The 22,493-nt window shown below is 43.3% G+C and overlaps 1 protein-coding gene across 2 annotated transcripts in view; it reads right to left on the reverse strand.

Moving 5' to 3' along the window:
• Positions 1-22,493, reverse strand: part of il1rapl1a (interleukin 1 receptor accessory protein-like 1a) — a 150,697-nt gene that overhangs the window by 117,331 nt on the left and 10,873 nt on the right. For both annotated transcript variants that reach the window (XM_031869395.1, XM_031869396.1), the window contains exon 2: positions 13,971-14,075. In XM_031869395.1, the coding sequence (XP_031725255.1) occupies positions 13,971-14,052 (82 nt within the window). In that variant the 5' untranslated portion in view covers positions 14,053-14,075. The remainder of the gene's footprint in view (positions 1-13,970; positions 14,076-22,493) is intronic.

Raw genomic sequence — 22,493 nt, forward strand, 5'->3', positions numbered from 1 at the left:
CAACCAAAAATTGTCTAACCCCCTGTCTCGGCAGCAAGTGCATCAGATATGTTTTTCACTCGCACAGTGAAAAGATACACTCTCATATTAGTCTTCGGCCCTGTGAAGGAGAACGTCTCAGCTGGAGAGTGTATTTGGGCTTCAAGTCTTTTGTCCATTCCATAATACGAATGCAAACGCAGGGTTAATGCCCAAAGTAATGAGGAGGCAGGTAGTCAGTGGCAGAATAAAACCGGCAACAAAAGGTGTTTTTGAGAAAGTGTGAGTCACTGCAACCACGAGAGGTGCTAGAGCATGCAGCCATAACATGCCATCCGAAATATTACGCAGTTCACTGCAGCAGAATGCGAGATTAGCCCGCGGACAGACGCAGAGTTGCAGACTCACTCACTCACGGACACACATGAACGATCGCCTGATTCTCCTGGCTGAGAAAAATAACGACGGTTTGTCCAGTCACTATAAAGCATATATTACAAGGAGACCTTATAGTATGGAGCAGCTGGATAAAATGAGCATTCCTTGAGGAAACCTGCAACCGATGTGGAAGATAGTGATTCTTTTGAACATTTACCTCCCACTGTGGCTCCAAGTTCACTCTGGACTGCTGAGAAGGCCCTGAGCTCACAGGTGACAAGTTCACCCAACACACAACACCAACAAGTGTGTGTGAGAGAGAGAGATTCAAAAGGTTTTTAAATAGAAAATTCAAATGAAAAGAAACCGAAGGAAGAAAGAAAGGGAAACTTGAGCTCTTTTCTGTTATTGTACGGCCTTTATTCCTGGTTTGAAGAGAGGGTCTCGAGGTGAAAGTGGTTGGAAATGTGCACAGAGAGGGTAGAAAGGATGAAATGTTCTCCACAATTGGCGGAAACTCCCAGAGGAAAGTTGGTGAAGCTTGAGGAAGCCTCTGAGGCTAATCTATCATTAGCATTCTGAAGGAACCACTAGGACTTGGGACAGAAAGACACACACACACACACACACACACACACACACACAAAAACACAACATTAGCTTGATTGCCACATTTATGAATATTTGCACAAAAGCAAACACACATGAATGTGAGCAAACATTAAGCTGCAACAGTGCTCACAAAAAGAGACATCTGAATGAGTAAGTCCCCCGTTCAACCCAAGGTGAACCCACAGAAGCAATAAGCGTCAAGACATAAACATCGAGTAATGTAAAACTATTATGAATCTATCAATCAATCAAGGGAAAACTTATCAGAATCTATTTTGATAATAGATTACTTGTAATTTTAAAAGAAAATTTGCCAAACATAATGATTCTAGCTCCTCAGATGCAAAGATTCACAGATTTTTCTTATCTTGCTTGTAAATTAAATAGTTTGAAAGTATTTCAGCAGGGCTGTCCTGAGAGACATTTTTGGAGCTTCCGAGCTTCAGTGACACATATTTGAGGATATTTGATTTCGGTTGAAGCTTCAAAGCCTCGAAGGATCCGGGTCAGCCTTAGGTTTCAGACCGTCGGCCGGAGAAAATAACTCATTTGAAGACATCGCCTCGGGCTGTGGGAAACTGCAAGACATTTCTCACCTTTTTCGGCGGTTTTAGAAACCAAACAATTATTGGAGAAAATAAACAAATTCAATCAATATTACCTCAAGCCAGAGAAGATGTATTTGAACTAAAGTAGAACTAAATTGGCAAAAGAGTCTACAATACTGCGAATATAGTAAATCCACAACATGAAACAGTTAGTAAGTAGAAAGTCTTAACGGAAGATGTAAGCAGAGAACAAATCACATAGGGTCAAGAAAAAAGGGCTAAAACCAAGACACCTTATGATGCGCAAACACACTCGGGTTGACTAATACACATGAACAGAGTTTGATCTCACTGCTTCAATGCATGGTAAACACAATGAGGTCTGTTCCAGTAATGAGAAACTCCAGAGCTGTATTGATCACATGCAGTGGATCAGAAGACCTCTGTCAGTCCCTCGGAGCCCACTTTATACAGCTGGAGGACCCGACACAGCCCCCCTCTCATTTACCACTTCACTGTGCATCTCTCCCTCTCTCGCCCCTGCTGCCTCTGCATCGCAACTTGTCCTCTTGATCTATCCTAGAGGTTCTCTCATTCCCCTCCTCTTTTTTTTGCCTCGTCTCCTCTCTTCGTTGCCGCTTCTTTCTCTCCGCTTCCATGTCTCAACCTCCTTATTTATGTAAATCCATTTGCTGTGAGAATGAAGCTTGTCTAATGTCCTGAACAGTGCTGCATTTCATGCCATTTCTTCCCGGTAACGTTAGAATAATGAAAATGTAAATAGCGTTAAGCCGGGTAGCTTAAGACAACCTCTTAATGAAGGCAGAGAGAGAGAGAGACGAAGAGGAAGAGCGTAGGCATTTTTAGCATTTTTAGCTTCAAAAGAGTCCCAACGGCACAGGCTACAGCATCATATACAGCAAGCCACTGAAGCGTGTGCATGGGAACCAGCTAGAGAACGAACATTATAGGGATTCAAGATGTGTGGTAAGAGCTGCCTCCCGATAAAGCCTGAGAGAATACCCTATCAAGCGGCATTTCAAGCGGTTTGCCGCAAACACCATTCATGTGTCTGTCTCTCTCTCTCTTGTTTGTGTCTTCAGGGCTTTCCTGTGGTTGCTAGTCAATCTTCAGGGAACAATCCCGTGCTGAGAAACGGAGGAGATGTTAATCAGGCTTTTTTGTTTCAGCCTCACTCTGAAGTGGCTGTCCATTAGCGGGATAAACCTAATATTACATGAGCATTGATGTTATCAATAGTCCCTCTGCCTCCAACACTCGCGTTGGGAGTGAGGAAGGGGGGGCGGTTATGTAAGAAGGGATCCAGGAGGGCTTCCCTTGAGGCTTTGCAGAGAAAGTGAAAGGAAAGAGGAAAGGAGAGAAACACGGAGTATGTGAAGAAAGAACAACACAGGAAACGGGGGCAGAGGTGCACAAAGGTGACCTCTCATATGCTGCTGATGAAAAGATTGAGTCAGGGAAATGAGAGGGGGAGGGACACAGAATAGACCAGGATAATTAGTGATTTCCAACAGTGATTAAAAGGCAGGCGGAGGGAAACAATCGCGGCAGAGAGAAGAATTAAAATGCAAAATGAATGAAACCGAAAGAGAGGTTTTGCTTTTGTTTCAGCAATACTTTCCCGCCAAAGATAAGTGTTTGCTGTCACCTTTATAAATGTCCTGTGCCTCTGTAAAGATTGCGAATCTACATCGACTGCAAAACAGCATGTGTGTCCTTCCTATGGTGCTCAACCTTGGGATAACTCTGCATTAGCACATCAGGCTGTTAAGTCAATCCCAGAGCTACTCAGCGAAACAGACCATTGGCTTGATTTTTGATTATAAAAGCCTGCCAGGCTGGCAAGTTAATCCTGGAGCGTCGTAGGCCAATCAAGTTGTCAGGCCAGGCTCACCGTCAATAACACATTTAGGTCAAGCACAAAGGCATGGGGAAGACCTAATCTGCACAAGGCAAACCTCCACCAAATCAGATATAAGTCTGAAACAGTAAGAGTCTGAATCCATATGTATGTGCAAAGAAGTATGCTTAAACTGCTCTTCTGATTTGAAAAAAGTACAAAATCCATAACGGATCGGGGAGTTTGCTGGATAAGTTCTTACAGCTGCCTGTTTTTATTGATCGCCATCCGAGCTCAGGCACTTGACAACGTGAAGCAGGAGAAAGGTTATTGTGCAGTCACCAGAACCACCCACATCTGCAGTGGCACAGAGAAATGAACCCGGAGCAGAAACAAACCAGACACGCGTGGAGGCACGGCAGCGGCGAAGGACGAGGGAGGTGCTGTGGCAACGAGGGGAGTGGAAAGGAGGCCGAGGAAACGCAGAAAAGATCGAACGGAATAAAGGTTGATGGAGAGAAAGCGAGAAAGAAAGAGACGGAGGCAGACAGGGAGACGGCACTATTTACGGTAGATTAGTTGTTATGGTGATAAGCAGGAGGGAGAGAAAAGGATGTAGTTGTCAGGGTGATGGGGCTGCACTGGGCTACTAATGATATATAAAAATAACTGTGCTTGGATTTTGCCCTATACCTTTTGCAAAAAAAAAATAAAATAAAGAAAGAGCTAACACACATACACGCACAAACATGCTCAGATGAATACACAGAAAGACAAAGCAGTCTGCTGGAGCAGGCTCCTCTCATTAGCATTTGGAGACGTACTCAGATTCCTCCCCCACATTCGCAGCATGGAGCTCACTTTTTTCTATGTTTTTTGCCGAATGGAGATGGTAGATAGACACACACACACACACACACAAACACTGGGGATGCGTGTGTGAGTGTTTGTTCCTGTGTGTAACGCTTGTAGCTCTGTGCTGACAACAGCGACTGAGTGCATAACACTTTGACAGAAGAAGATGGCAGAGGACTGTGGGTAATTGTAGTTTAAAGGGGCTGAAGGGGATTCTAGAATGCTGGTCTTTGTAGTTCCCTTGCCTGCGGTGTATCCTGGGTTTTCCAAAAGGCATCCGATGTCATCACTGTCAAACAAACAATCAAACACACCTCCATATGCCAAGTGCCGACAAACAATACCTCAGTTATGTCAATAAGTACACATACTCAATGTTGTGATGGCATATGACTTAAAGCATTCCCTCTCAAGTACGGTACAATCCAGAGGAACTTGTGCTAATTGTATTTACAATTTAAGCTAAATTTAGACTTCTACTCCACTGCATTTTTTGGGGGAGATACTGAAATATAATATATAATAAATAAACAATGACAGGGGCCATTCTGCATGATGGCTACTTTTACTTTATATTTTAAAGGGCTTGTGCGTAACATTTAGTGGGCTTGGCAGAAATGGAATATAATATTAATAAGTATGTTTTCTTTGTTGTATAATCAACTGAAAATAAGAATGTTATTTTTGTATACCTTAGAACAAGCCATTTATATCTACAAATGGAGCGGGTCCTCTTGACAGACTCCGCTAGGTTCCTCCACCAAGTTTCTACAGAAGCCCAGAACGGACAAACTTGACACTGGCTCTAAATAGGGCCATTCACTTTTTTGTGTTGGCCACCACATGTTCTCCTACACTCTTGCCACACGGGAGAATTTTCAGTTGTTTACAATCTGCAACCTCAGCGCTACAGTAGATGCTGCCAAACCCTACACACTGGCCCTTTAAGTATAGATTCTGCTGATAATACGTCCAGGATGCACTTTCATACTATAGTATTTCTACTTTAACTCAAGTAAATACTCTGAATAATCAAAAAAAAAAAAGATCAGCACAGCAATTGCATATTCATACTGATCAATGAGCCAACATACAACAAAAGAGAAATGAGATATCACAAGACACTCAGACACAGAGCACACACTCCTCCACTAAATCACAGCCTTTTAATGTGGACTAAATTGCCTTGATGTCTATAAAAGCATCTCGTGGCACTTCTCCTCATTTACCAACATATAATTAACTGGCAATCTATTTCTGTAGTATATATATAAACCCACTCAATTAAACATACACCCACACACACACACACCCACACACATACACACACACACAGTGTGCATATGCTGTGCTGAATTTTACAATATATTTTACTTGTGCCACAAACATGAATGATTCCCCAGCATAATTGCTTCATTATCAGCGGAGACCAGCACACCTCACATCAAACCACTCCTCTTCCAAATCATCTGTTGGTCACTTTGGTATATATGGCCTCCCTTCCTCCACACACACACCACACCCATCACACATGATTGTAATACCCCTGAGCATACATCAACCAGAGGGAGTCACATCCTATGATGGCTATGATGGTCTTTAAATGGAAAGAGGGGGATTTGAAGACCTACTTACGGTCACGTGGTTTTCTCAAGTGTAACCTTCTACCTGGTGCTTGACACAAGTCTTGGTCTTAGCGTGCATCCCTGAAAACATCATGACATCCTCCGTATCGTTTTGTACTCTTGCCTTCACACTACCAGATACTGCTGGCTTTTCAACAGATGCACAAACCAATAATACAATAATTCCAGTCGTCGATAGATGCAATCAACAACTTCCTTGCTCTTTACTTTGGTGAGCGAAGTAATGACGCAGTAAAATGCAAGCCTCCACCTTCCTATAAAACCCAAAGCATTGCAGCTTGATTGCCTGCACGAGCTGGTCTATCCTCAGGCTGTGCAGCTGTTGTGAGCCAAGCAAAGAGAACAGGCTTCCCATCTATACACAATGCACCATCCAGGGGCAGTCTGGCTCTCCACAAGAAAGCCATTTAATCTCCAGCAGTCTGCATGTGATCAATCTCCCGGCACAGTGCTACTGCAGCGCGGGCCATTCCTCATCATTTAGACTCGAGAGAGAGGTATTGACCAGGCCACAACAGCCTCCGTAGCGCATTTGTGTGCGTTGTGAGCCAGCGGGAGAGAATGAACAAAATTGTCCGGTGTATGCAACACATCCTGTGTTTTGTTTATCCCTTATGTGCTTGTTACGTGCATGTATGCTTATGAAAAGTGAATGTGCGCATTTCCGAAGGGGCAAAAACAGCAGGATAGCAAACACGTGTGTTTATAGTTGGCTTGTTTGTATATTGATGTCTTGTGGGTTGATACAGCCGGCCATGTTCTCCACTTATCATCAATGCGTCCTTAGTTAAATATTCCTGCGTCGTGGCTCACATAAGAAAAACAGGCACAAGGACATTCCCGGCATTGTTAATGAGCATCAAATGCATGCATGATGATGAAAAAGGAGAGAAAAGGCAGAGCCAGAAACTACTCTTGAATGTGTTGCATCATTTCAGACGTGTCAAGTTGAAGGTTCGAGGCGATCGATCATTTTAACTTGAGACCGGCTGCAGTCATATATGAGTGTGCACAGATGTCAATGTGGACAGTTTATCTGTCAATATACTGTTGGACTCTTTTCCTGCACAAGCATCTAGAATGCCTGGGGGGGGGGGGTTTGAGACAGGCATGACAGGCATAGACAAGGTCTCGCTGCATCTTATTTGTGTGGGTCCTTTAGCCCATCTGCTTGGCAGAGAAAACATATAGACAGGCACATTTCAGTTTTTTAAGTGTCAGAGAAATTGCACCAGTATGATTTGTGCAACGAAAGGAGAGAGCCTTGACAAATAAATTAACTGACTGGATTTTGTGTTCCTGTCGCCGCACTTATCGCAGGGTTATTCAGGCGTCAGCTCAATGGACTTCATCCCCCACACTGCCTTGGGGCCATGTCAGATTTACAGTTATCCATGACGGGCTCTTATCAAGGATTTGGAGCGGGACTTTGCAGAGTCATCTAGAATATTGGCTGTATCAGTTTTTATCCCCGCTCAGAGAAACAGCAAGAGGCCAAGGTTGGGATAGCACGAGTCACGCACGGAGAAACTTTCAGACGGATACAATCTCACGCACACACATTCCTGACATATCCTGCTGGGATCATAGCGATGCCCTGTCATATCAGAGTATGTAGACAGCGAGCTGACTGCAGTGGCTTTTGGGACACTCCTACGCTACATTACGCCCGCAGTCACAGCTGGTACCACTCCGTGCCGCTCGGAGTCTTATCTGTTTTTACAATTACACTCTTTAAGTTAAAAGGCTCAATTTATAGTTTTTAGCATATGAATTAGAGGCTCATTTGCATATGTTGCGGGTGAGTTTAAGATTTATTTTTTCAACTGACCATGAAAGAAAACGGGCAGGTGTTATTGAAACTTTCTCAACAGCGCAGAAACAGACCTTAAAAAGCATTCAATTAGATTTCATTTTGGCATATAGTTGTGTCCAGGATTAGTCCTTGTATTAACAGACATGACAATCGAATTCAGTGTCCAACGTTGTGTATTTCCTGCCGAGAGGCTATCCTTTCTCTTACGTTGTACCTTTAAAGTGGAGTCAATAATCACATTAAAGGCAGCTGAATCAATTCAAGCACTCTACATATTTACTGTAAGGCAGTGCTTCTACTGGGTTAAGTGCAAGACATGGCGAAGCTCCCATTCTTGTCTTTGAGTCCAGTGCAGTGTGTTGTTTTCCACTGCAGCATGTTCATTCCTGCAGACTGCGTTTAAGAGCCATTATGCCAGCTAACAGACCGGTCAGCAGGCCTTGGATGTGTTTAGTGATGTGTATTCTCTCATGACATTTGGAGTGCATAAATGGACAAAGTGTTCATGTGGCGTTTTATTTTTCCTTGTCTCTGTATAGGACATCCGAGGCTGTGATGGCGCAGAGGTGTGAGCAATTCATAATCAGGGCTATTGTCCGTTTACCTCCTGGCAGTGAGCCTGGGGGAAAAGGCAACACACACTGGGCATCTGTGGACCATTCTCATTGTGAAACACTACACTCAACCTTTGACCAAGGTGAAACTGATTGATGGGCAGGTAGACCCAGCACAGTGCTCACCCTCTGTGCATGGTGAGCCATTGGAATTTCTTTTGCTCGCCGTATCCCCACGGATTTAACCAAGGGTATGTAAAACACACTACTGCATCGCTGCTCAAATCTTAAACCATTCAGAGGTGAGGTGTCAGAAATGTGGATGGAATACCTCCGTTCAAAATCACTCCTAAGTGTACTGGATTTAGTTGGTGAGCTGGGTGTGACTGATTCTGACATTTGCTGATCCAAACGGACGTAGAACGCTCCCTTCTTTCAGCCTAAAATTACAACAAGTGGCAGTTGGCTTTCTTGGTCACGTAGTACTTTGACAATGAAATGGTGCGCAAAGACCGACAAACAACAGAGGTCACACAATGGGAATCAAGAGACATTTATATGTACGATATGTGTCTCAAAAAGCTATATAATTGGAATCATCTCATGCCATCCATATGTGCAGTGAGTCGGCGGAAAGTTTACAGTACAGCTCAATAAGTCCCCTGTCTTTTACCTGGTTACCGTCAACCCAGACCCGACAAGCTCATACATCATACTGCAATCTTTGGTGTGGTCGTGTGCAGAAAGCCATGTCACCTCCCTGGGCACAAAGCCATCACGGCAGAATTATATGCTCTTACTGAAATAGTGTCAGTTCCACAGCCTCATCACAGTCCAATGAGACAGATTTCAGGGGAATCCTATTTTGATGCCTCGGGTTGATGAAAATGTGGATCGATCAGGCTGCACTCGTGTTGTTTTTGTCATTCTTCTGATGTCTCCAAGAATGTCCTTCATCCCACAAAGCTCAGTCCAACTAGGCACGCTTCCATTCAGGTTTTTCTGATCCAAGTGGACGCTTTTCAGAACCTGACAGACCAAGTCCTGAGTCCAGATTTTTCCCATTGTTGTGCCCTCTATGGATGTCATGTCAGGGTGGCCTCTGTCCTTACGACAGTAAGGAATCAACCTCAAAACGTGTAGCGTTGGGTTGAATATTGCTCAGTGGACAGAGCAGTGTCAGCAGGTCTTTGAGAGGATCCACAGAGGAATGAGTTGAATATATAATATATAGACACACAGCTTAAAGATACTAACTCATTTTGTATCTTTATTTATATTTATTTAGAATAGATAGCGGGTGATGAGGTGGACTTGCTGTAAAAGTTATATTCCTTCGCTGGTGAGAACATCTAAATGTCAAAACACACCGGCAACATATATTGTGTCAGAAACCACGCACCCATTGTTTTCTCTGTAAGCCCACCCACCGGCAATGTCACATCAATTGGTAGGGATATCCCACTGTCTCGTTTCCCAGCGTGTTGTGTAGAGTTCATTTCCCCTCATTGTGCATGTTTTCCTTATCCCGTGTACCTTCACAATATGTTGAACTTTTTAAAATAATCCATTATTTGTTTTTCAATCAATTGACGACCTCGCTTAAAATGAGAGATGCCTGTGTGAAGTTACCGCAGGCCAAAAATTTGACTTCAAATCTTTCACTTTGTGTTACAGCAGCCTCAAAAATGGAAACCATTCGTCTGACTCTGAAATCTGAACGAGGGGAAAAAGTCACTGTCAAATAAGCAGAGAGTTTTACTTGATAAAAGACTGATTCATAGAACCATTTTGCCTCCAGCTAATCCCTTTGTCCTTTAAGAAGAACTTTTAAAAACCTTCTTTCTGTACCTTTTCTTCCTGATCCCTCCATTCTCTTTCTCTTAACCACGTTTGACAATGCATGGCATTGCTCTGTGCAGACCACCAGGATTTGTGCATTGTTCTTACCCACATTTTACATTCTTCAGAGTGGCTCTCAGCCTGCTACAAACTGGTAATTGGGTTTGCGAGCAGACAGAGATCCCAGTTAAAGAGTCACTGTCCTGTCTGATTAAAGTCTGGGTCTTTATGGGCTAATCTCCAGCAAAGAGGCTGGAACAGGCTCGCTCAGGTCTGACTGGTGTCGGCTCCGGGTCGGACCGAGAAGGAGACGATTTGAGTACGACGGATGGACCCTCACAGCTGCTCAGAGTCCCTGCAAGTGAGTCTCACGCAGTGTCAGCACGGCCTTGGTCAGCCCACTGCACAATCACATCGAGGTGAGGAGACATGCTGAGCAGAATGCCTGGGGTAAAAACCCTCATTTGCAGCAGCAGAGCATTCACACTCCAAGATGTGGGTCAAATACGACCTGTGTATTAACAGCTCAAACATCCACAGACGTGTGTGTGTGTGTGTGTGTGTGTGTGTGTGCACTCACGTCACGAATATAACAAACCAAAAAACAGCAATCTACCCCAATTGATATCCGATTCTGCAGAGCCCGAGTGTTCATTAAAACCATGAGCAGTGCAAAGCGTGGAGCAAAAAATGACGGAATCAGAGACACATGCAGCCTCCACACCTTTGGGAAACTCATTAGTCCAAGTAATACAGACACAAGCAGACCCCACATTGAATAGTTGTAGGATTTTGGAGTGCTATAAAATCTGGGAATCCCTTTCGGACATTGTGGGGGGGAAATCAATTGAACATCTGCTTTATCCACTGTCTCTTGAGGGCTAATCAAGGCCTCATAGCTGATTCTCACCCATAGCTATTCAAGGTTGTGGAGCCAAATTCCCTACTCTTCCTGCAATCCTACAGAAACAATAAGAGTATTCCCATCTGCAAGGTGCAAGTGTGCAAGTGAGAAGCCAGAGGTGGTCACTGTGAGGTAATTTAATAGCAGCCATGAGAGTCCAGCTGCTCCATCTCTTTCATCCCCAGCACATGAAGACAAATATCCCAAACCTTTGAACCAGAAAACAATCACCCGCCAGGGGCTTTATCAGCCAATTAATCTCCTTTACTACATTTCATCTTCAACGCAGACACCCAAACCGTCATCCCGTTCAATTTGTCTGAGACTAGTATGGGGAGAGCGATAGAGTAAGGCAGAAAAATTAATTTGATACGTCTTAAGGCAACACAATTTAATAAAGTACAAAATAAGATACTGAAATCACAACACTTGCGATGTCAGCATTGACAAAAGGCGGTGGTATTTTCTTGTGCATTTAAAAAGGAGCAGATGTCAAAAGACATTTATTATAATGTGGCGGATGCAAAAAAAAATGCCCCAAAACTGCTTGGGGTTCCGGGGGTTACCAAACAAAGATTCAAAAGAAACAATGCAGTGTGTAAAGTGTGTGAGTGTGTGTGTGTGTGTGTGTGTGTGTGTGTGTGTGTGTGTGAGTGAGTGAGACAGTGTCCATGTCCCAGATTACAAGTTTAATGTGAGCATGCCTGATTTTTCCACATGGCTCCATTTATAATCTTTCTGGCAGACAGAGAAGCCTTTCAAAGTGTCATTAAATAGCCAAACTGCCACGTGACACTGTTTCACCTTTGTAGTATTGACTTTACTGCTATCGATGTTTGACCGAAGGTCCCAGAGGACCCACTTGAGGGCTCTGATGGGCTGTCCTGTCCCCCACGGACCAAAGCGCACAACCACACAGGTACTCACGCATGCACGTAAGCGGTCAATTACTTATTAAGGACCGATCAATAGTTGAACAGATATCAAGTTAAATTCCCTTATTTTGTCATTATGTTCTGTAAGAGAGTAAGCTTGTTGTTAAAGTTAAACTAGCGCAGCCATTATATACTGTGGCTTAGTTGGATGATAAAAGTGCCAAAGATTTTCTCAAGACAAAATTGCTGAATCAATTATATTTCATTGATCTTTTTAAGCAGTCTCAAAGGGCCTGATCAGACTAATAGGCTGATTTAACTGACATGATCTTAGCCTTGTAACCTTTTAATTTAGATTATCACAGGTATGATTACTGTCTTGAACGATTAGCTACGGTGACCAGGTGTCTCTGCATAGTCTTTTAAAGAATAACTTATAACTTTAAATGTTCAGACACTTGGTACATTTTTTGAACATAGATTTACATACAAGCGTTCGGGTCTGCATATTCAGACTTTTACTGGCAGCTGGAGGTTAATAATTAAACTTAAACTTAGGTGAACTTTTGTCACGTCGACCAATAGCAAGCCATCTTGACTGCGCTGATCTTTGAGGCAACAGAGAGCCGAACAGTCCGAAATGGAGGAGGCTATCGTAGCTTGTTAGCGATGTTGCACGATCCAGTTCTATTTTATCTCCCATGTCAGACTATATACTGCTCCACAAAAGAAGCATGGTCTGCAGACAGTTACGAGACATTCTTTATGAATTTATTGTGCCTTTTGTGAGTGACCAAGCTAACTTCGTTTGGAGAGCTTTTTCCACCGTCAGTAAGTCTTCCTCGAGCGAAAGGATGTACAATCCTGCCACAGTGCTTTCGCCACAGTACAGCTACAGCCAACCAGCCACTGCAAATCCGCCACAGTATATGGGTAAGCGTGTCTGTATTCTGTGTCATTGAGCATCTCCTTTGCGGGTTGAAGCACATTATTTATTGATAAGTTGCCCTTCTGCTCTTTGTACCTGTGTCTGTCTAGTGGGTGTGCTTCCTTCAATATAAAACCTTAATCTAAAGGTCAGTCCTTAAATCTTCGAACATGCCCAGTCATGTCTGCAGTACAAACACACACACACACACACACACACACACATGCATCTTACATGATTTTACCTGCAGAGTGACATTTTTTACTAGTATTAAACTATTATGTGAATACCGGGTGCCAGAGAAGTGCATTATATATAGTGTTGTAATGGACTACCTGAATCCCTATATGTATTCCTGTCATGAAAAGCTTCTACCTTCAATCTTTTTTGCTCCCCATTTTCTCTTTTGACCTTTGCATTTGTTCACAATTGATGCTCAATTTGCTGGCATTTAGAGCCAAAATGAGTTTCTCAGTAACCCTTGGTGACCTAGTCACTGAGCAATTGGATCATTTGGTAGCTGTCAATCTCTCTAGATTGTGGTAGGCCGAGCTAATTCTAAGAAGTACAGTGAATATGATTTCATTAATTCAAATGCTCTTCAACTAAAGCGCAGGCAAAGTCGCACTTATATCTAAATTGCTCAACAGTGCTCCCGTTTTCTTGTGCGAGTCGTTCTCACACAGAAATGGGAAGGGCATCGTACTTGGCAATTGCTCATCTGAATTGTTCATCTTTTTAAAGCATGCAACACAGACACACACACACGGCAGCGAGACATCAGTATTTTATCGTAGAATTACGCTGTTTAGTGTGCCGTGCAGCACGACAGCAATAAACAACAATTAAGTTTGTTCACCAGCTAAACACAATCCAACATTGACAGTTATTGTGATTTAAGGTCTAGACTTTGAATTTAGTGTAGACAGAAGTTCATAAAAGAGCCGTACAAAAAAAATGATTCACTTATGTCTGTGAAATTTTCCAGAAGCCTCCGAATTAAATCAATGGGGGCGCCAGCCATTGATGGTTACCATGAAATGCAGACACAATACTGAAACACACTCACACACGTACATAAAAAAAAAAAAAAACAGCCATTGAAACATATTAACATACAGAGGGTGCATGCGCAGGCTTCAGACGTACAAGAAAGGAGGTGGGTTAAATACCTGAGCCTCTCTTAGAGACGACCTTTACACTCTTGGACAGCGTGAAGTACAGCAGGATCAGCAGAGGGCTGGGAGGTCTCATCTTCCCGCCCCTGTCCTCACAGCCTGAAGGAGAGGAGACATGGGCAGGGCGAAGGAGGGATGGCAGGAGAGGAAGAAAAAGAGAAAGAGAGTGGTCAGTCACCGCTTGTACAGGAGATCAAGCACCTCCTTGTTGCCTTCTAGACAAGAGTAAGTGTAAGTGTGGAGCGATATTCTGCCCAAACAATATAGGCAAACACACTTGGACACTCACATCAACATAACACTTTGCACAATACCCCTAGGGCATCTTTCTTGTAATGATTTCCTCTCATGATTGCAATTGAGACCTGTTATCATGGCGGGGATATATTTCAACCATTCCCTAAGATGCTGACGAATCAATAAAGAAATAATTACATGTGTAAGAAACACCACTTTAAGTAGCCAGCTTCATTAAAAACAGGGGAGACCTTGAAGGGAATTTTAAATTATCACCTTGTGACTCGCGGAGATGCGGCACATATCCCAATCATATCCCTTATCGACTCATACATCATATTAATTGATGGAGGTGACTCCTTCTCCACTCCTCATCTTCTCTCAGTAAATGACATAATCTAACATGTAGTAATTACCTTCTAATAGCCGGCTTGTGAAATAGAGCCATTGCTGCTGTATCAATTTGATGTGAATTCAAAAAAAAGAATACACTCATCAAAGTAACTTTTTATTAGCCTAGAGAGCTAGCCGATGGCAATACCCTTCAAAATCAACTGCAATAAAAGCCTTAGAGACGAAACAAAACACACATGAAGACGCTAGCAAGTGAAATTACTGAAAGTCTATAATGTTAGACAAGGAACAGTTCAACATTTTGGGAAATATGATTGGTACAAGATTGATACCGCTCTCACATCGCTTTGTTGACGCTGCAGTAAGCAGCTGTTTAGCTTAGCTTAGCATTAAGACAGAAAACGATGGAAACAGCTAGCCTTGCTCTGCACTAACGTAGAAAAATCTGCCTACCAGCATGTCTAAGCTCAATAATTAACAACTATTTCTTGGTTACATTTTGACAGAGCCAGGCGAGCCGTTTCCCCGTTTCCAGTCTTTGTGCTACAGCTAAGTTAGCTAGTTGCAGTCAATAGATTCATATTCACGATGCTAATATGCGTGTTATCTTCTCAACTACCGTTTGGCAAGAAGGCAAATAAGCATATCATTGAAAATGCAGAACTATTCCTGAAGGTTGGGTAGAGACCCATTGCCTTGTTTCATTTCAAACATGGACGGCAGCAGAGAAGCAAAAAGGTGACAGTGGTGGCGTTAACAGAGCCCCCAATCTACTACAGCTGCCAGTTTGGGTAGTCGTATGTGTCAGAGGCACCAGACAGCCAAACAGAATAAAGTGATTGGAGGAGAAGAGCAGATTCACCAAAAGCCAGATCGGTGTTTCCGTCACTATAGGAAAAGGAGAACACAACAGACAGCAAATTAAACCGTTGAACCAGAAAGGACATGACGAGGGCCATGGCCTTTGGAGACAGAAACTAACGGCACAGAGAGCCAGAGCCAGGAGGGACCCTGGAGTCTGCGGCAGGTCACGTGCACTCTGGATTAGCATAGCTAATGAAAGGAGCCTCTCTCAGTGTGTGTTTACACGACACTCGCAAGGCCCGCTCTGAAAAGAAGCCTTTCTCTCCTCCTCCGTCACATTCTACTCGGAAACAACGCTCAGTCGATAAACACCGCTCTGCCAATAACATTCTGGCAAATGCCACAGCTGAAGGATTGGCACCTCTTTGTTTGGCTAAAAGGCCTTTAAAAACACTTGCCGATAAGCTGGTCTGTTCTAATTGTGTTTGTAGCTGCAGCGGTAACCCCGCGGTCAGTTTATGGCTAAGTGCACACACAAATCACCAACCACAAACACTCTCAAAGGCCCAAATCCTTAAGAGGGCCGGTCAGATTTCAATTCAATTCAGATAAGAGATCTAAATCTGATTGGCCCCGATATTCCTCTTTGAACAAGTCCAATGACCATTTCTGCAATACCGTCCCGGAAATGTAACATGACAAGGACAATGGAGGGACTTGCGGCTATAAAAAAACACGATGATAAGAGTAAAGAATTTAAAAGTCAAGAAACTATTTTATGGAGACCATAATCACACACGCGCAAGCAGAAGAGAGAGAAAGAAAAAGAGAAACAGATGAGATCACCATTGGGTCTGCATGATATTTAGTTGTCCATTGCTGCGTACTGAAAAACACGAGTGCACAGTGTTAGCCCTTGCTCTTTGTAAAACTCCTTAACCCTAGTACAGCCCTCTTAATGTACTTGTTGACTGCATGCTTTATTATCAGCCAGCCTGCGGTCTTTCCCTTCTTCTTCTGGTTTTTACGGCGGTTGGCATCCAGCTTATTGGTGCATCACCACTGTCTTTCTCTCGCTGAAAAGATATTCAAGATATGTTGACTCATTGCCCGCTTGTCAAAATTGTTAACCATAGCCTGTCACTTAAGTGTTAAAGTATTATTCTACTTAAAAAACTACTTAAAGTTTAAACAATTAATCAATTTGAGTTTTTTCCTTATGGTTTGAACTGTTTTAAAGAGTTTGTTAAAAAAAAAAGACAGATACAATTAGACAATTTGAAATCAAAATTCTGGGGCATCCAGTTATGACGAGCACCATGCTGTACAACCGCAACATCCCAACTTTGATTCAGACCAGTGACCTTTGTTGCATGTCTCTGTATATTGTGTGTTTCCTGTCTCTAGACTGTAAGCTGTCCAATCATACCAAACTGACTTTATTCCAAGCTGCTGATACAAGTTGATTTCCTAAACCCAACTGAATGATTGACAGGTTGAGTTTCTTTAGCTGCAGGATGGAGAGCTGCTGCCCCCCCGTCACAGCCTGATTCAATAGAACAATGCCAGCGACACTCTTCTGTGTCCCAATCATGTCACGCCTTCACAAGCTCAGTGGGCTGTTGGTCCTGCCAGCCATGACATCACCGGCCTGCCATCCTCACACACAGAGGGGCATTGTGCGCCTCGCGCGACCTCCCAAAAACAGGCAAACGCACTTCGTCTCCCTTCAACTCCCCTTCTCCACTCCCCCTCCATTCTCACCACAAATAAGTTGAAACTGCTGCACAAAAAAAAATAAATTCCAAGAACCCAGAGCAGGTTCTGTAGAGCAGACTGCTCGTTGATGAAGTGAGAGAAAGTACACACACATTAAACATCAGTCTGTAGACACCGTAAAGCAGCAGAATTCCTGTAAAGGATTTAGCCAATAAAAACTGCAGTGACTAAGTGGAGCTGTTTTTTTTGGTGTTTTTTTTTTTAAACTTGCACCACTCAACACTTGAAGGTTCTTCTATCACTGCGTCGTGCTCAAAGGGAGCAAACACTGCGTTTAAATAACATACTAGTCACCTCTAAGGTTCGTTTCCCCCACAAGGCCATGCAGGTAGCCTCGCAAACAGGAAGGATCTAGTGAGTTTATTTAAACTGTACAAGACAGATCTCTTATTCTAATTCCCCCAGTGTGACTGACTCATCTGAAACTCGTCTGAATGTATCTGAATACAACATACGAGCTCTATTGTTTCTAGGGCATCATGGGAGAAAAACACAATAACGCTTGGCTGCCATTGCTCATCGAACGCATCGCCCCAAAACCTCTCAAAGCAAAATCAAACACACGAAAGGTTGGTGAGAATACATATTCTTAAAAAAAAAATCACTGCACACAAGTAAGAAGTAGCACAGATATATACCCTCTGATTGCAATATGACATTCTGGCGCTGCTCGTACGGTTGGATACGGCCAAGCCGTTTTCTCTGAGGCGTCAGGAGCAGGTGTGTTTGAGGAGGCACACACAGAGGCATGGCGTGATATCCACGCTTCAGCGATGCATGAAGCGCGCACACATCATCACACACAGTAGCACACATGCCGTTTGCCTGCTGCTTTTCACCAGAAAATGAGGGGCATGGCCCTGCACTGCCTGCTGACTCGCCCTGACAAAAGGAGCAGAGGAATTTAGTGTCTCTTGCCATTGTTATGGGACTGTATCTCCCAGGATAGCTGTATCTCCTCCCATCTTTTTCCCCAAATTCAATTATCACCTCACGCTAGTTGCTGCTGGCCCACTCCCTCTGCTGTGTGCAAGCGGTGCATGTCTGTGGCCGTGCGCGTTACTCACATATTGGTTTTTTTTTTTGTCTCTCTATATCTGAACAGGACACACACATTCACACATTACAAAGAGAACCTAAAAAAAACAGCTTTGTTGCTGTTGCTATAGCTCGCAGTTCCATCTTAAGACGGAGAAGGAAACCTCCGCCATCTTGGCACGGCAAGCTGTGGATGATTGATCGTGTGATTTAGGGATTTAATCCAATTTGACGGCAGCGCGGTCTTAGGTAGAGTATATCTTCCTGGCATTTATTAGACGTGGCTCTGTGGCCCGACAGCACCAAGAAATGCAGATAGTTAAAACCGTGCATCTGAAAAGAACACATCTGATCGCCGTTTCCTTGGGTTTGTACACACAGTGCTGTAGTCTATTTTTTTTTTTACATTTCACTGCATGTGAAGCTGCATTTTCATAGTATATGAATGGACAAGTAAAGGTATGGTATCCAACAAAGTATGACGTTAATTAAGACGACTGCTTTAAATGACGATCTGTGTTTCATCCGTCTCTGCTGGGTTACAGCAGATTACTAAAGAGTGCAGCGCTGTATGAACACAGCTGTAGATGTAGATCCAAGGAATTGAACTTTCTCACACTCACACATTTCAAGACCAGTCGTGGTTTTTGATCAATATTTCATATATAATAGCTGCAGAATACTAAATGAAATCACTGCAGGTGTAAAAATACTCTTCAGCTGCATTTTGATCATTACCCCGTTGTCATGAGATGAGAACGTGTACATGTATACCATCCTCCATTCTAGGAACACTACATTATTTATATGCTTGAGCAGCCACTGAGTGCACAGAGTAACCTTTAACACTATGCAGTGAGAGACATAAAATCACTGATAATATATCATGGAGCGGTTGGGCGTTGGAGTCAAACGCAGCAATTTAAAGGGGATAAAGTGAAAGTGAAAGCAAGTTTGTGTGCAGATGCAACTCTCTCACATTTGCCGTTATTCTCTCTCCATCTGTAGTTTTAGCTATGCCAACATCAAACATGCAGAGCAGCCAGAAACAAAGACAAAGAAGAGTAGTGAACGCACACACACACACACACACACACATGAGTGAGTGAGTCAGAGGTGTTTATGTGTGTCACTGTGTCAAAGACATTCATGCTGGGATTGCTAGTAAATGGCACACCACACTGCAACTATGCTTACTGTATTGTGTACCTGTTCCTTCATCTGTGCCATGTGGCATGTATGCGTGTGTGTGTGTGTGTGTATGAGCGCGCGCGCCTGTGTGTGTTTGCTCTGCGGTTTGCCAGATGTGTCACAGTGTGAGTCAGGTCCCATGGGTATAATTTTGCAGCAGTAATGTGAATCACTGCCTCAGAATAAAAATAAAATAAGCTCGGTGGTAGGCTGAGCGAGTATTCTTTAAAACGCATTTGACCGCTTTTGACCATGGGCAGCCCTCGTTAATCTCCAGAGGCCGGCCATAGGTGGTTAGAGTTAACGAACAAGGTGCGGTGAGCTATGCCTGGCCTCAGTCCCAACATGCACCTCTTCGCTGAGTGAGATTAATTACCACACAACTCTGAGCCAATCCAAACCCCCGCCGTTCCCCGAGCCCCGGTCGCAGACGCTCAGATACATACACTCACTGTAAAAGAGCACATTCGGAGCGCTTGAAATGCAACGCTGTGTGCGCATGATTAATTAAAAGAGCTTCGAGGCAAAAAAAACGGAAGTCATTTGCACATGATTGGTCAAGAGCACCGCTGTGGGTTGTTGCCAGTGAGTTCAGACACATTCCACCAGCAGTGGAGCAATTTCCTCCAGTGGTTGTTGATTGCTTTCAGCTACATTCCCCCGTGCCCATTGTCAGCTGTCCAAGGATGACTGGCTGCAGAGACACTCGCATGCTCCCAGTCAATACTGCCTTTGATGGAGGGCAGGGGCCGACACTCTCCTCGGCCATTTAGTGTACACACCCTGCTGGGAGCACACAGGAACCACCACTGACACACAGATGGGACTAAATATACTGTCAAGCACACACACATCCTTCACATGCAGTCATATGTACACGATACAAGGCTTACGATTCAATATATTGCGATTTTTTTTCAATAATGTAAGCTAGGAAATATATCGCGACTTTTAAAATCTAAACTAAATAAAGTAATGACATCTTTGCATGTAAACTTTTACTTAAAAATGCATCATATTTTTGAAAATGTATACAGAATCACAAAGTTTTATTATTTCACAATACTTATCTAAACCTATATCTTCATAAAACCTTTTTAAAATATGTTTTATCTTGTTTTTTATTATCTCCTGCATTCAGATGACTTCCTCCAGTCTGTTATTACTCTCCAGACATCGCCCTTATAGTGTTACTATTATCCTTCTAGTCTAAGAGAAAGGTAAGCATATTAGTATTTAGCCCTTTGAATTATAGGCAAACCGTGCTAAGGAACACTATGGTAATATTCTCTTTATGTTCTAGATTACAGGTATATTCTTATAATGTGTAACTGTGATAGTGCTGACTGTTTGGTGTGCATGTGTATGAGAGTTTACAGTATAGTAATTAATGCCATAAAACACAGATTTATGGGAAAGCACACTTACAGTAAGGTTTTGTTACTATAAAATATAGTCAAAGCAAAATTACTGTAAAAAGGTATTAGATGGGCAATACATTACATTACAGTCATTTAGCAGACGCTTTTATCCAAAGCGACTTACAATTCAGATTCTATCACATTTCTACACCGTAGGCACAGCTACGGGAGCAATTTTGGGGTTAAGTGTCTTGCTCAAGGACACATCGACATGTGACTAGCAGAGCCGGGGATCGAACCACCGACCCTCTGAAAGACAGCCCTGCTCTCCACTTAGCCACAGTCGCCCCCATAAGGGGGAATAGAAGAGTGTTGTTTAAGTATAATAAATGCCTTACAATGTGTTGTGTAGTACAAATTAAGACATCATGTCGGTAATGGACCCGTCTGACGGTGTGGATAAGATGCACCTGCTCCACAGATAAAACTCTCATTTAGGGTTTTCCCTGCCTTCTGTATTTGTTAGTTTAGTCACAAGAAAGATGGATTAATGAAGTGGAACACAAGTCAAAACATGCAAATACAAATGTACATTTCTGTCACTTTTCTGGGAGGACTAACGTCAGGCTTTACCATGAAACAAGCTGCCCTTATTCAAGGTAATCATGTAGCCAAGCAACAGAGCCGGGCGTTGGTGTACGTTTGCTATCCTCTCGTCAACTGAAGTAAATAAAAACATCACCAAATGACTATTGATTGGTTTAAATACATTCTTATTGTATCAGGCGGAGAACATTATGCCCTTCATTTGCCAAATTGCAGTCTGATATTGACAGCTGCTACTAGAGGGCATCCGAGCGTTCAGCGTAATGCCAACACAGTTTTGTTTTTTTTAAAGGTGTAACTGTTGTTTTCTGCAGGAAGTGACAACGTGAGATCAAATACATCCAACTCAGATAATCGTGATGTTGCTGACTGCACAAAAAACGACGACGGTGATGGAAAGAAAACAGTGAAAGGTGGCATGCAGAATATAGAACGGGGGAAAAAAAACAGCCCATACATTTGTTAGGTTCCTCTTCTATCTAGCCTGCGGCGGGGAAATGTGCTGGCTGTGCCTATATTAGTGGAGTGTGGAGAGGCACTGCGGTCCATCCTCTCAAAACTGACAGGGGTTTCTTAAAACAAAGATCCCTGAGGACAGGAAATGCTGGCCTGAGCGATTTTCAGCCCGGAATGTGCATTTACGCCTTGGTGTCCATGACGGAGTCTATCCTATTTTCTATAGCGGAGCCATTGTGATGGCAATGCAGCCTAAATGAGGCCAATAATAGTGCCCCGCTTGGTCCCCAGAGCCTTGCCTGTTTAAAAATCGATTCTCTGCTTGACTAGGGACAGGCTGGGAATAGAATGAACTGGAAGGAATGGAGAGGAAAGTGGTGACGAGAAGGGGGGGGGGGGGGGTACAAAAGATAAGGAAGACATACCGCGAGTGACAAATCCAGGCATATGTTCAACTGTCAACTTGTTGCTATCGGTGCATCGTGACCTTTGACATACACGTTGATGTGACAAACATAAAGTACAAATCAAGCTTTAATTGCTATCTCCTGCATGCCTTGACTGTTCCATGCCTTTTGGATTGTTTTCCTCTGTTAACATGTTACTGTATATCATGTCAGCTGTGAACTCCATCCACCAAACAGAGCAACCTCTGTTTACACTGTGCAGCACATTATTGTACCGCCCACAG

The sequence above is a fragment of the Anarrhichthys ocellatus genome, unplaced genomic scaffold, assembly GCF_004355925.1.
Source record: "Anarrhichthys ocellatus isolate YVR2014 unplaced genomic scaffold, GSC_Weel_1.0 scaffold47, whole genome shotgun sequence".
In the NCBI taxonomy this organism is placed as follows: Eukaryota; Metazoa; Chordata; class Actinopteri; order Perciformes; family Anarhichadidae; genus Anarrhichthys; species Anarrhichthys ocellatus.